Source organism: Pelobates fuscus, chromosome 2, assembly GCF_036172605.1.
Source record: "Pelobates fuscus isolate aPelFus1 chromosome 2, aPelFus1.pri, whole genome shotgun sequence".
Classification (NCBI taxonomy): domain Eukaryota; kingdom Metazoa; phylum Chordata; class Amphibia; order Anura; family Pelobatidae; genus Pelobates; species Pelobates fuscus.
In genome coordinates, this window is record NC_086318.1 from 449103696 (window position 1) to 449118903 (window position 15208).

Genomic DNA, 15208 nt, shown 5'->3' on the forward strand with positions numbered 1-15208 from the left:
TACCCTTTTGCGTTTTACTTACCTTTAGTCTACAGCGCACTGGACTCCCCCCGACCGCCCCTGCTCCCTGACTGAGATCACAGTCAATCCAAGAGACAATCCCATAAAGAAGCATTGGGGACACGCCAATCCAATACTTTCCCATAGAGAAGCACTATACCTCTATGAAGATGGTTCTGTGCCTCAATGCAGAGCATAGAGGTGCCGAATGTCGCTCTTGCAGTGAAGGACTGCATCCAGGAAACCTCAGTGACTGAAAGAACAGTGTTCCCGCCACAGTATTACCAATAAAGCGCCACAGTATTACCACATAAAGCGCCACAGTATTACCACATAAAGCGCCACAGTATTACCACATAAAGCGCCACAGTATTACCACATAAAGCGCCACAGTATTACCACATAAAGCGCCACAGTATTACCACATAAAGCGCCACAGTATTACCACATAAAGCGCCACAGTATTACCACATAAAGCGCCACAGTATTACCACATAAAGCGCCACAGTATTACCACATAAAGCGCCACAGTATTACCACATAAAGCGACACAGTATTACCACATAAAGCGCCACAGTATTACCACATAAAGCGCCACAGTATTACCACATAAAGCGCCACAGTGTTACCACATAAAGCGCCACAGTGTTACCACATAAAGCGCCACAGTATTACCACATAAAGCGCCACAGTATTACCACATAAAGCGCCACAGTATTACCACATAAAGCGCCACAGTATTACCACATAAAGCGCCACAGTATTACCACATAAAGCGCCACAGTATTACCACATAAAGCGACACAGTATTACCACATAAAGCGCCACAGTATTACCACATAAAGCGCCACAGTATTACCACATAAAGCGCCACAGTATTACCACATAAAGCGCCACAGTGTTACCACATAAAGCGCCACAGTGTTACCACATAAAGCGCCACAGTGTTACCACATAAAGCGCCACAGTGTTACCACATAGAGCGCCACAGTATTACCACATAAAGCGCCACAGTATTACCACATAAAGCGCCACAGTATTACCACATAAAGCGCCACAGTATTACCACATAAAGCGCCACAGTATTACCACATAAAGCGCCACAGTATTACCACATAAAGCGCCACAGTATTACCACATAAAGCGCCACAGTATTACCACATAAAGCGCCACAGTATTACCACATAAAGCGCCACAGTATTACCACATAAAGCGCCACAGTATTACCACATAAAGCGCCACAGTATTACCACATAAAGCGCCACAGTATTACCACATAAAGCGCCACAGTATTACCACATAAAGCGCCACAGTATTACCACATAAAGCGCCACAGTATTACCACATAAAGCGCCACAGTATTACCACATAAAGCGCCACAGTATTACCACATAAAGCGCCACAGTATTACCACATAAAGCGCCACAGTGTTACCACATAAAGCGCCACAGTGTTACCACATAAAGCGCCACAGTGTTACCACATAAAGCGCCACAGTGTTACCACATAAAGCGCCACAGTGTTACCACATAAAGCGCCACAGTATTACCACATAAAGCGCCACAGTATTACCACATAAAGCGCCACAGTGTTACCACATAAAGCGCCACAGTGTTACCACATAAAGCGCCACAGTGTTACCACATAAAGCGCCACAGTGTTACCACATAAAGCGCCACAGTGTTACCACATAAAGCGCCACAGTATTACCACATAAAGCGCCACAGTGTTACCACATAAAGCGCCACAGTGTTACCACATAAAGCGCCACAGTGTTACCACATAAAGCGCCACAGTATTACCACATAAAGCGCCACAGTGTTACCACATAAAGCGCCACAGTATTACCACATAAAGCGCCACAGTATTACCACATAAAGCGCCACAGTGTTACCACATAAAGCGCCACAGTGTTACCACATAAAGCGCCACAGTGTTACCACATAAAGCGCCACAGTGTTACCACATAAAGCGCCACAGTGTTACCACATAAAGCGCCACAGTGTTACCACATAAAGCGCCACAGTGTTACCACATAAAGCGCCACAGTATTACCACATAAAGCGCCACAGTATTACCACATAAAGCGCCACAGTATTACCACATAAAGCGCCACAGTATTACCACATAAAGCGCCACAGTATTACCACATAAAGCGCCACAGTGTTACCACATAAAGCGCCACAGTATTACCACATAAAGCGCCACAGTGTTACCACATAAAGCGCCACAGTGTTACCACATAAAGCGCCACAGTATTACCACATAAAGCGCCACAGTATTACCACATAAAGCGCCACAGTGTTACCACATAAAGCGCCACAGTATTACCACATAAAGCGCCACAGTGTTACCACATAAAGCGCCACAGTATTACCACATAAAGCGCCACAGTGTTACCACATAAAGCGCCACAGTGTTACCACATAAAGCGCCACAGTATTACCACATAAAGCGCCACAGTATTACCACATAAAGCGCCACAGTGTTACCACATAAAGCGCCACAGTGTTACCACATAAAGCGCCACAGTATTACCACATAAAGCGCCACAGTATTACCACATAAAGCGCCACAGTATTACCACATAAAGCGCCACAGTATTACCACATAAAGCGCCACAGTGTTACCACATAAAGCGCCACAGTATTACCACATAAAGCGCCACAGTGTTACCACATAAAGCGCCACAGTGTTACCACATAAAGCGCCACAGTATTACCACATAAAGCGCCACAGTATTACCACATAAAGCGCCACAGTATTACCACATAAAGCGCCACAGTATTACCACATAAAGCGCCACAGTGTTACCACATAAAGCGCCACAGTATTACCACATAAAGCGCCACAGTATTACCACATAAAGCGCCACAGTATTACCACATAAAGCGCCACAGTATTACCACATAAAGCGCCACAGTGTTACCACATAAAGCGCCACAGTGTTACCACATAAAGCGCCACAGTGTTACCGCATAAAGCGCCACAGTATTACCACATAAAGCGCCACAGTATTACCACATAAAGCGCCACAGTATTACCACATAAAGCGCCACAGTGTTACCACATAAAGCGCCACAGTATTACCACATAAAGCGCCACAGTATTACCACATAAAGCGCCACAGTATTACCACATAAAGCGACACAGTATTACCACATAAAGCGCCACAGTATTACCACATAAAGCGCCACAGTGTTACCACATAAAGCGCCACAGTATTACCACATAAAGCGCCACAGTGTTACCACATAAAGCGCCACAGTATTACCACATAAAGCGCCACAGTATTACCACATAAAGCGCCAGTGTTACCACATAAAGCGCCACAGTATTACCACATAAAGCGCCACAGTATTACCACATAAAACTGCAGTGGTTCTGGTGCCTAGATTCATTTCCCCCCCCCCCCAATGTTCTCGAGCTAACTAACCCCCCTCCCATGTTCCTAAAAGTAACCCCCTCCCATGTTCCTAAGGTAAGTCCCCCTCCCACGTTCCTGAGGTAAGTCCCCCCCCACGTTCCTGAGGTAAGTCCCCCCCCCACGTTCCTGAGGTAAGTCCCCCCCCCACGTTCCTGAGGTAAGTCCCCCCCACGTTCCTGAGGTAAGTCCCCCCCACGTTCCTGAGGTAAGTCCCCCCCACGTTCCTGAGGTAAGTCCCCCCCACGTTCCTGAGGTAAGTCCCCCCCACGTTCCTGAGGTAAGTCCCCCCCACGTTCCTGAGGTAAGTCCCCCCCACGTTCCTGAGGTAAGTCCCCCCCACGTTCCTGAGGTAAGTCCCCCCCACGTTCCTGAGGTAAGACCCCCCACGTTCCTGAGGTAAGTCCCCCCCCACGTTCCTGAGGTAAGTCCCCCCCCCACGTTCCTGAGGTAAGTCCCCCCCCACGTTCCTGAGGTAAGTCCCCCCCACGTTCCTGAGGTAAGTCCCCCCCCACGTTCCTGAGGTAAGTCCCCCCCCACGTTCCTGAGGTAAGTCCCCCCCACGTTCCTGAGGTAAGTCCCCCCCCACGTTCCTGAGGTAAGTCCCCCCCCACGTTCCTGAGGTAAGTCCCCCCCCACGTTCCTGAGGTAAGTCCCCCCCCCACGTTCCTGAGGTAAGTAAGTCCCCCCCCACGTTCCTGAGGTAAGTAAGTCCCCCCCACGTTCCTGAGGTAAGTAAGTCCCCCCCCACTCCTGAGGTAAGTCCCCCCACTCCTGAGGTAAGTCCCCCCCACTCCTGAGGTAAGTCCCCCCCCACTCCTGAGGTAAGTCCCCCCCACTCCTGAGGTAAGTCCCCCCCACGTTCCTGAGGTAAGTCCCCCCCACGTTCCTGAGGTAAGTAACCCCCCCCCCCCACGTTCCTGAGGTAAGTCCCCCCCACGTTCCTGAGGTAAGTCCCCCCCCACGTTCCTGAGGTAAGTCCCCCCCCACGTTCCTGAGGTAAGTCCCCCCCCACGTTCCTGAGGTAAGTCCCCCCCCACGTTCCTGAGGTAAGTCCCCCCCCACGTTCCTGAGGTAAGTCCCCCCCCACGTTCCTGAGGTAAGTCCCCCCCCCACGTTCCTGAGGTAAGTCCCCCCCCACGTTCCTGAGGTAAGTCCCCCCCCACGTTCCTGAGGTAAGTAAGTCCCCCCACTCCTGAGGTAAGTCCCCCCCACTCCTGAGGTAAGTCCCCCCCACTCCTGAGGTAAGTCCCCCCCACGTTCCTGAGGTAAGTCCCCCCCACGTTCCTGAGGTAAGTCCCCCCCCACGTTCCTGAGGTAAGTCCCCCCCCACGTTCCTGAGGTAAGTAACCCCCCCCCCCCCACGTTCCTGAGGTAAGTCCCCCTCCAAGTTCCTGAGGTAAGTAACCCCCCCTCCCATGTTCCATGCGGTAAGTCCCCCGTGATCCATGCGGTAAGTCCCCCCCGTGTTCCATGCGGTAAGTACCTTTAAAGCCTCCATGCGGTAGTGCTGGTTGGTGTCCGGCTCCATGATGGCGGTGACCGCCTGCACTAACTGCTCGCACATCGAGTCCGCCTGATCCGCCATCTCCCCGGCTATACCGCTCACCGACCCCCGACCGCGAGGGACCTACCGCGCCTGCGCCCCCCGACCGACTGGCACCTACCGCGCCTGCGCCCCCCGACCGACTGGCACCTACCGCGCCTGCGCCCCCCGACCGACTGGCACCTACCGCGCCTGCGCCCCCCGACCGACTGGCACCTACCGCGCCTGCGCCCCCCGACCGAACGGCACCTACCGCGCCTGCGCCCCCCGACCGACTGGGACCTACCGCGCCTGCGCCCCCCGACCGACTGGGACCTACCGCGCCTGCGCCCCCCGACCGACTGGCACCTACCGCGCCTGCGCCCCCCGACCGACTGGCACCTACCGCGCCTGCGCCCCCCGACCGACTGGCACCTACCGCGCCTGCGCCCCCCGACCGAACGGCACCTACCGCGCCTGCGCCCCCCGACCGACTGGGACCTACCGCGCCTGCGCCCCCCGACCGACTGGGACCTACCGCGCCTGCGCCCCCCGACCGACTGGGAGTTTATAGAGAAACCCGGGAGAGACAGAGAGAGAGAGAGAGTGTGTGTCCCGGGAGAGACAGACAGACAGACAGACAGACAGAGAGACAGAGAGACAGAGACAGACAGACTAAGAGAGAGAGAGAGAGAGAGAGCGAGAGAGACAGACTGACAGAGAGAGACACACAGAGTGTGTCCCGGGAGAGAGAGAGAGACAGACAGACAGACAGACAGACTGAGACAGAGACAGAGACTGTCCCAGGAGAGACAGACAGACTGAGAGAGAGAGAGAGAGTGTCCCGGGAGAGACAGACTGACAGACAGAGAGACACAGAGACAGAGACAGACAGACTAAGAGAGAGAGAGAGACAGACTGACAGAGAGAGACACACAGAGTGTGTCCCGGGAGAGAGAGACAGACAGACAGACAGACTGAGACAGAGACAGAGACTGTCCCAGGAGAGACAGACAGACTGAGAGAGAGAGAGAGAGTGTCCCGGGAGAGACAGACTGACAGACTGAGTGAGAGACAGAGACTGTCCCAGGAGAGACAGACAGACTGAGAGAGAGAGAGAGAGTGTCCCGGGAGAGACAGACAGACAGACAGAGAGACAGAGACAGACAGACTAAGAGAGAGAGAGAGACAGACTGACAGAGAGAGACACACAGAGTGTGTCCCGGGAGAGAGAGACAGACAGACAGACAGACTGAGACAGAGACAGAGACTGTCCCAGGAGAGACAGACAGACTGAGAGAGAGAGAGAGAGTGTCCCGGGAGAGACAGACTGACAGACTGAGTGAGAGACAGAGACTGTCCCAGGAGAGACAGACAGACTGAGAGACAGAGAGAGAGAGAGAGAGTGTCCCGGGGGAGGACGGACAGACTGAGAGAGACAGAGACTGTCCCTGGGGAGGACGGACAGACTGAGAGCTCCAGGACCACAGACATTGAGAGTTGCTGTAAGTGAGAATATCCTACTGTTTCTAGAAAGAGTATCTCTATTTGTAATATAGAATGACCCCCCCAGTCCCCAAAACAATTATAGCTCGCTATACCTGCAATGTACTAACCTCTAAACCTACCTGTGTTTCGTCCTCCTCGGTGTGAGCCATGACGTTTCATCCTCCTCGGTGTGAGCCATGACGTTTCATCCTCCTCGGTGTGAGCCATGACGTTTCATCCTCCTCGGTGTGAGCCATGACGTTTCATCCTCCTCGGTGTGAGCCATGACGTTTCATCCTCCTCGGTGTGAGCCATGACGTTTCATCCTCCTCGGTGTGAGCCATGACGTTTCATCCTCCTCGGTGTGAGCCATGACGTTTCATCCTCCTCGGTGTGAGCCATGACGTTTCATCCTCCTCAGTGTGAGCCATGACGTTTCATCCTCCTCGATGTGAGCCATGACGTTTCATCCTCCTCGATGTGAGCCATGACGTTTCATCCTCCTCGATGTGAGCCATGACGTTTCATCCTCCTCGGTGTGAGCCATCACGTTTCATCCTCGGTGTGAGCCATCACGTTTTGTCCTACCTCGGTGTGAGCCATCACGTTTTCTCCTCCTCGAGATGCTCCTCGGTGTCAGCCATTACGTTTCATCCTCCTCGGTGTCAGCCATCACGTTTCATCCTCCTCGGTGTGAGCCATCACGTTTCATCCTCCTCGGTGTGAGCCATCACGTTTCGTCCTACCTCAGTGTGAGCCATCACGTTTTCTCCTCCTCGAGATCCTCCTCGGTGTGAGCCATCACGTTTCATCCTCCTCGATGTGAGCCATCACGTTTCATCCTCCTCGATGTGAGCCATCACGTTTCATCCTCCTCGATGTGAGCCATCACGTTTCATCCTCCTCGGTGTGAGCCATCACGTTTCATCCTCCTCGGTGTGAGCCATCACGTTTCATCCTCCTCGGTGTGAGCCATCACGTTTCATCCTCCTCGGTGTGAGCCATCACGTTTCATCCTCCTCGGTGTGAGCCATCACGTTTCATCCTCCTCGGTGTGAGCCATCACGTTTCGTCCTACCTCGGTGTGAGCCATCACGTTTCATCCTCCTCGGTGTGAGCCATCACGTTTTATCCTCCTCGGTGTGGGCCATCACGTTTCGTCCTCCTCGAGATACTCTTCGGTGTGAGCCATCACATTTTGTACTCTTCGGTGTGAGCCATCACGTTTCATCCTCCTTTCCTGTGAGCCATCACATTTCGTCCTCCTCGGTGTGAGCCATCACGTTTCATCCTCCTCTGTGTGAGCCATCACGTTTCGTCCTCCTCGGTGTGAGCCATCACGTTTCGTCCTCCTTTCCTGTGAGCCATCACATTTCGTCCTCCTCGGTGTGAGCCATCACGTTTCATCCTCCTCTGTGTGAGCCATCACGTTTCGTCCTCCTCGGTGTGAGCCATCACGTTTCGTCCTCCTCGGTGTGAGCCATCACGTTTCGTCCTCCTCGGTGTGAGCCATCACGTTTCGTCTTACCTCGGTGTGAGCCATCACGTTTCGTCTTACCTCGGTGTGAGCCATCACGTTTCGTCTTACCTCGGTGTGAGCCATCACGTTTCGTCTTACCTCGGTGTGAGCAATGTTTCATCCTTTTTGCCACTTTCATTCATGTGTAAGAGATCACACTTAATTCTCCCCTGAAACCTTCCTCCATGAGAACAATCGCACTTCATCCTCCCCCGAGACATCAATTCTCTACAAATTTTCTGTATGTAAATGTGTGCTTTGCTCCTCCCCTAAAGTCACCCTCCTCTAACCCTTTCACAGTATGCCAAATTAGGTTTCAATTGACTTTTTTTCAACATCTGATTTACCATCTCATCCTCTTTCAAATCTGCCTTTTATGTTTCCAAACTTGTGATTTGTCTTCAAGACTTTTGTCAATATCAGAGCTTGGTTTTATGAGCATTGAGACCTTCTTCAATATCTGAGCTAAAACTCCTAAGAACCAAAACCACGTTATCTTAATGAAGTAGTTTTGGTGTATTAATCAGGCTACTGTAAATGGGTGATTCTCTATTTTGTTATGTATATTTACTACTTGTCCTGTTTGTTTTTCTCAATAAACTAATGCTTCATAATCCACAATTTTGGCTTTCCCAGCTTGGTACAAATGCTTCGTTCAGTCTGATAAATAAAGGTTAACTGTGTAGGAATAGACTATTTGCTGAAAATAGAATGTAGGGAAAATGTATTTCTGAAGTATAAAGCAAAAACGTGTATTTGGTTTTAGAATCTGAAAACACCTATTGAAACTCTGGTGAATGTAAATCCAAATGGCCAAGTGGAAGTGAAGTTAGCCGAGCTGTGATTATAGCTGAATCGTAGGATTTTTTTCCCCACTCCATTTTGCTGTTCTGATTTAATTCTGTATAATTTGCTGTTTGGTGAAGCTTTGTTAATTTAACTGTTTTGACGAAGAAATAACTCCTATATACATTTTTTATCTAAAAGGAGGCTTGTGTCCCAGGAACAGGAGCTGCCTTGAGTTAACATAAAGTGAGCACAGCAATAAGTGTAATGAAGTTCCCCTTTCCTTCGTGTCCTTAGGGCACCGCTATCAAGCGCTGTATGTTAGAATGGTGAGTCCGTACTAACTGCATCTCTCTTTCCCATACAGAGCTTTGCAGTGACTACTGGCAGCCATGGACGCAGGCCAGGATCGTGTCATAGCCCTGGTGGACATGGACTGTTTTTATGTGCAGGTAGAGCAAAGACTGAATCCGGAGCTAAAGAATAAACCAGTAGCTGTAGTGCAGTACAAAACCTGGAAAGGAGGCGGGTGAGATTTTGTACCTTATCTTTTCATATAGTTTAGATTAAAAAGAGGTTCCTGCACATCATACTGAAGTGGTTATGGTGCCAGTTTTTTTTCCTGGCGCTGTCCCTAATGTTAAGGTGTTAAAGTATTGTAGTACAGTGTAACTACTTATGTGACAATATATTTAGAGTAACGTTGACTGATGCAGGAGCAGTCATTAGTGAAGAGTGATCTCAGCCAAGGATTACGGCCTTGCAACATTCGGCTTTTCCTGCTAGACCAGTGCTTGCCAAATCCCAGGTCGCCATGGCATTGAGGTATTTTGTCCTGTTGCCTTGTCATCCCGTTCAGCTGAGGTGGAATCTAGGGGCAAATGAAGGGCAGCAAGGGAGCTCACGCACACGCTTTCTTGTGATGCTGGGAGCCGAGTTATGACATCACTCCGGCCCCAGCATCACTAAATGGCGTGCACGGGAGCAGAGCAAGTGGAGCTTGAAGATCACAGCTGCTCCACTGGACCCGAGGGACGTCTACACTCCAGCTCTCCCAAAGCTAAAGAGGCCGCATGGATATAAATTAAACTAAAACAAATAATAATTTGTGAGTGTGTGAGAAAGTGTATGTGACAGTTTAGGTTACTGACCCCCTCCGATCGCATGGGAAAAGGTGGTTTTACTCACCACTTTTTTTTTTTTTTTTTTTTTTTGCTGTGACGGTCTTCCCTTGTCTCCATGGCTGAGCTCATGTTCCATAGGAAAGCATTGGGAGGCTATTGCACATGCACAGCAAAACACTGCGCTGCCCCAATCAGCATATCCTTATAAAGATGTATTGAATCAATGCATCTTTATAGGAAACGTAGGTGCTACACACTGCAGCACTGTACTAGAAACCACGTCTCGTGACTGTGACTGCCACTAGAGGTGTTACTAGGCATCAATGTAAACACTGCCTTTTCTTTAAAACGACACTGTTTACATTGAAAGGTTTGCAGAGACTGACAATAGATATCAGAACCTCTACATTAAACTCCCACACACGTTAGCTGCACTGTGTAGGTTAGATTATAGTTAGTTATACTGGGTGGGTTTATATTATTAAAGGGACAATCCAGGCTCCCACACACGTTAGATACACTGTGTAGGTTAGGTTACAGTTAGTTATACTGGGTGGGTTTATATTATTAAAGGGACACTCCAGGCTCCCACACACGTTAGGTGCACTGTGTAGGTTAGGTTACAGTTATACTGGGTGGGTTTATATTATTAAAGGGACACTCCAGGCTCCCACACACGTTAGCTGCACTGTGTAGGTTAGGTTACAGTTAGTTATACTGGGTGGGTTTATATTATTAAAGGGACACTCCAGGCTCCCACACACGTTAGCTGCACTGTGTAGGTTAGATTATAGTTAGTTATACTGGGTGGGTTTATATTATTAAAGGGACAATCCAGGCTCCCACACACGTTAGGTGCACTGTGTAGGTTAGGTTACAGTTAGTTATACTGGGAGGGTTTATATTATTAAAGGGACACTCCAGGCTCCCACACACGTTAGATGCATTGTGTAGGTTAGATTATAGTTAGTTATACTGGGTGGGTTTATATTATTAAAGGGACACTCCAGGCTCCCACACACATTAGATGCACTGTGTAGGTTAGGTTACAGTTAGTTATACTGGGAGGGTTTATATTATTAAAGGGACACTCCAGGCTCCCACACACGTTAGATGCATTGTGTAGGTTAGATTATAGTTAGTTATACTGGGTGGGTTTATATTATTAAAGGGACACTCCAGGCTCCCACACACGTTAGATACACTGTGTAGGTTAGGTTACAGTTAGTTATACTGGGTGGGTTTATATTATTAAAGGGACACTCCAGGCTCCCACACACGTTAGATGCACTGTGTAGGTTAGGTTACAGTTAGTTATACTGGGTGGGTTTATATTATTAAAGGGACACTCCAGGCTCCCACACACGTTAGATGCACTGTGTAGGTTAGGTTACAGTTATACTGGGTGGGTTTATATTATTAAAGGGACAATCCAGGCTCCCACACACGTTAGATGCACTGTGTAGGTTAGGTTACAGTTAGTTATACTGGGTGGGTTTATATTATTAAAAGGACACTCCAGGCTCCCACACACGTTAGATGCACTGTGTAGGTTAGGTTACAGTTAGTTATACTGGGTGGGTTTATATTATTAAAGGGACACTCCAGGCTCCCACACGTTAGACGCACTGTGTAGGTTAGGTTACAGTTATACTGGGTGGGTTTATATTATTAAAGGGACACTCCAGGCTCCCACATGTTAGATGCACTGTGTAGGTTAGGTTACAGTTAGTTAGACTAGGTGGGTTTATATTATTAAAGGGACACTCCAGGCTCCCACACACGTTAGATGCACTGTGTAGGTTAGATTATAGGTATACTGGGTGGGTTTATATTATTAAAAGGACACTCCAGGCTCCCACATGTTAGATGCACTGTGTAGGTTAGGTTACAGTTAGTTAGACTAGGTGGGTTTATATTATTAAAGGGACACTCCAGGCTCCCACACACGTTAGATGCACTGTGTAGGTTAGGTTACAGTTAGTTATACTGGGTGGGTTTATATTATTAAAGGGACACTCCAGGCTCCCACACACGTTAGATGCACTGTGTAGGTTAGGTTACAGTTAGTTATACTGGGTGGGTTTATATTATTAAAGGGATACTCCAGGCTCCCACACACGTTAGATGCACTGTGTAGGTTAGGTTACAGTTAGTTATACTGGGTGGGTTTATATTATTAAAGGGACACTCCAGGCTCTCACACACGTTAGATGCACTGTGTAGGTTAGGTTACAGTTGTACTGGGTGGGTTTATATTATTAAATGGACACTCCAGGCTCCCACACGCGTTAGGTGCACTGTGTAGGTTAGGTTACAGTTAGTTATACTGGGTGGGTTTATATTATTAAAGGGATACTCCAGGCTCCCACATATGTTAGGTGCACTGTGTAGGTTAGGTTACAGTTAGTTATACTGGGTGGGTTTATATTATTAAAGGGACACTCCAGGCTCCCACACATGTTAGATGCACTGTGTAGGTTAGGTTACAGTTAGTTATACTGGGTGGGTTTATATTATTAAAGGGACACTCCAGGCTCCCACACATGTTAGATGCACTGTGTAGGTTAGGTTACAGTTAGTTATACTGGGTGGGTTTATATTATTAAAGGGATACTCCAGGCTCCCACATATGTTAGGTGCACTGTGTAGGTTAGGTTACAGTTAGTTATACTGGGTGGGTTTATATTATTAAAGGGACACTCCAGGCTCCCACACACGTTAGATGCACTGTGTAGGTTAGGTTACAGTTAGTTATACTGGGTGGGTTTATATTATTAAAGGGACACTCCAGGCTCCCACACACGTGAGATGCACTGTGTAGGTTAGGTTAGAGTTATACTGGGTGGGTTTATATTATTAAAGGGACACTCCAGGCTCCCACACACGTGAGATGCACTGTGTAGGTTAGGTTACAGTTAGTTATACTGGGTGGGTTTATATTATTAACCCCTTAAGGACACATGACATGTGTGACATGTCATGATTCCCTTTAATCCACAAGTTTGGTCCTTAAGGGGTTAAGGTTAGGTTACAGTTGGTTATACTGGGTGGGTTTATATTATTAAAAGGACACTCCAGGCTTCCACACACGTTAGATGCACTGTGTAGGTTAGGTTACAGTTAGTTATACTGGGTGGGTTTATATTCTTAATGGGACACTCCAGGCTCCCACACACGTTAGATGCACTGTGTAGGTTAGGTTACAGTTAGTTAGACTAGGTGGGTTTATATTCTTAATGGGACACTCCAGGCTCCCACACACGTTAGATGCACTGTGTAGGTTAGGTTACAGTTAGTTATACTGGGTGGGTTTATATTATTAAAGGGACACTCCAGGCCCCCACACACGTTAGATGCACTGTGTAGGTTAGGTTACAGTTAGTTATACTGGGTGGGTTTATATTATTAAAGGGACAATCCAGGCTCCCACACACGTTAGGTGCACTGTGTAGGTTAGGTTATAGTTATACTGGGTGGGTTTATATTATTAAAGGGACACTCCAGGCTCCCACACACGTTAGATGCACTGTGTAGGTTAGGTTACAGTTAGTAATACTGGGTGGGTTTATATTATTAAAGGGACACTCCAGGCTCCCACACACGTTAGATGCCCTGTGTAGGTTAGGTTACAGTTAGTTATACTGGGTGGGTTTATATTATTAAAGGGACACTCCAGGCTCCCACACACGTTAGATGCACTGTGTAGGTTAGGTTACAGTCAGTTATACTGGGTGGGTTTATATTATTAAAGGGACACTCCAGGTTCCCACACACGTTAGATGCACTGTGTAGGTTAGGTTACAGTTAGTTATACTGGGTGGGTTTATATTATTAAAGGGACACTCCAGGCTCCCACACACGTTAGGTGCATTGTGTAGGTTAGGTTACAGTTAGTTATACTGGGTGGGTTTATATTATTAAAGGGACACTCCAGGCTCCCACACACGTGAGATGCACTGTGTAGGTTAGGTTAGAGTTATACTGGGTGGGTTTATATTATTAACCCCTTAAGGACACATGACATGTGTGACATGTCATGATTCCCTTTAATCCACAAGTTTGGTCCTTAAGGGGTTAAGGTTAGGTTACAGTTGGTTATACTGGGTGGGTTTATATTATTAAAAGGACACTCCAGGCTTCCACACACGTTAGATGCACTGTGTAGGTTAGGTTACAGTTAGTTATACTGGGTGGGTTTATATTCTTAATGGGACACTCCAGGCTCCCACACACGTTAGATGCACTGTGTAGGTTAGGTTACAGTTAGTTAGACTAGGTGGGTTTATATTCTTAATGGGACACTCCAGGCTCCCACACACGTTAGATGCACTGTGTAGGTTAGGTTACAGTTAGTTATACTGGGTGGGTTTATATTATTAAAGGGACAATCCAGGCTCCCACACACGTTAGATGCACTGTGTAGGTTAGGTTACAGTTAGTTATACTGGGTGGGTTTATATTGTTAAAGGGACACTCCAGGCTCCCACACACGTTAGATGCACTGTGTAGGTTAGGTTACAGTTAGTTATACTGGATGGGTTTATATTATTAAAGGGACACTCCAGGCTCCCACACACGTTAGATGCACTGTGTAGGTTAGGTTACAGTTAGTTATACTGGGTGGGTTTATATTATTAAAGGGATACTCCAGGCTCCCACACACGTTAGGTGCACTGTGTAGGTTAGGTTACAGTTAGTTATACTGGGTGGGTTTATATTATTAAAGGGACACTCCAGGCTCCCACACACGTTAGGTGCACTGTGTAGGTTAGGTTACAGTTATACTGGGTGGGTTTATATTATTAAAGGGACACTCCAGGCTCCCACACACGTTAGATGCACTGTGTAGGTTTGGTTACAGTTAGTTATACTGGGTGGGTTTATATTATTAAAGGGACACTCCAGGCTCCCACACACGTTAGGTGCACTGTGTAGGTTACATTATAGTTATACTGGGAGGGTTTATATTATTAAAGGGACACTCCAGGCTCCCACACACGTTAGATGCACTGTGTAGGTTAGGTTACAGTTAGTTATACTGGGTGGGTTTATATTATTAAAGGGACAATCCAGGCCCCCACACACGTTAGATGCACTGTGTAGGTTAGGTTACAGTTAGTTATACTGGGTGGGTTTATATTATTAAAGGGACACTCCAGGCTCCCACACACGTTAGATGCACTGTGTAGGTTAGGTTACAGTTAGTTATACTGGGTGAGTTTATATTATTAAAGGGACACTCCAGGCTCCCACACACGTTAGATGCACTGTGTAGGTTAGGTTACAGTTAGTTATACTGGGTGGGTTTATATTATTAAAGGGACACTCCAGGCTCCCAC

At 48.1% G+C, this 15208-nt stretch overlaps 2 protein-coding genes across 3 annotated transcripts in view; one reads left to right on the forward strand and one right to left on the reverse strand.

Moving 5' to 3' along the window:
• Positions 1 to 5058, reverse strand: part of XPO5 (exportin 5) — a 170825-nt gene extending 165767 nt beyond the window's left edge. For both annotated transcript variants that reach the window (XM_063444187.1, XM_063444186.1), the window contains exon 1: positions 4911 to 5058. In XM_063444187.1, the coding sequence (XP_063300257.1) occupies positions 4911 to 5012 (102 nt within the window). In that variant the 5' untranslated portion in view covers positions 5013 to 5058. The remainder of the gene's footprint in view (positions 1 to 4910) is intronic.
• A 1318-nt stretch (positions 5059 to 6376) lies between these two features.
• Positions 6377 to 15208, forward strand: part of POLH (DNA polymerase eta) — a 130750-nt gene continuing 121918 nt past the window's right edge. Inside the window, exons 1-2 of the mRNA XM_063441570.1 lie at positions 6377 to 6454; positions 9110 to 9271. Coding sequence (XP_063297640.1) covers positions 9135 to 9271 — 137 coding nt within the window. The 5' untranslated portion in view covers positions 6377 to 6454; positions 9110 to 9134. The remainder of the gene's footprint in view (positions 6455 to 9109; positions 9272 to 15208) is intronic.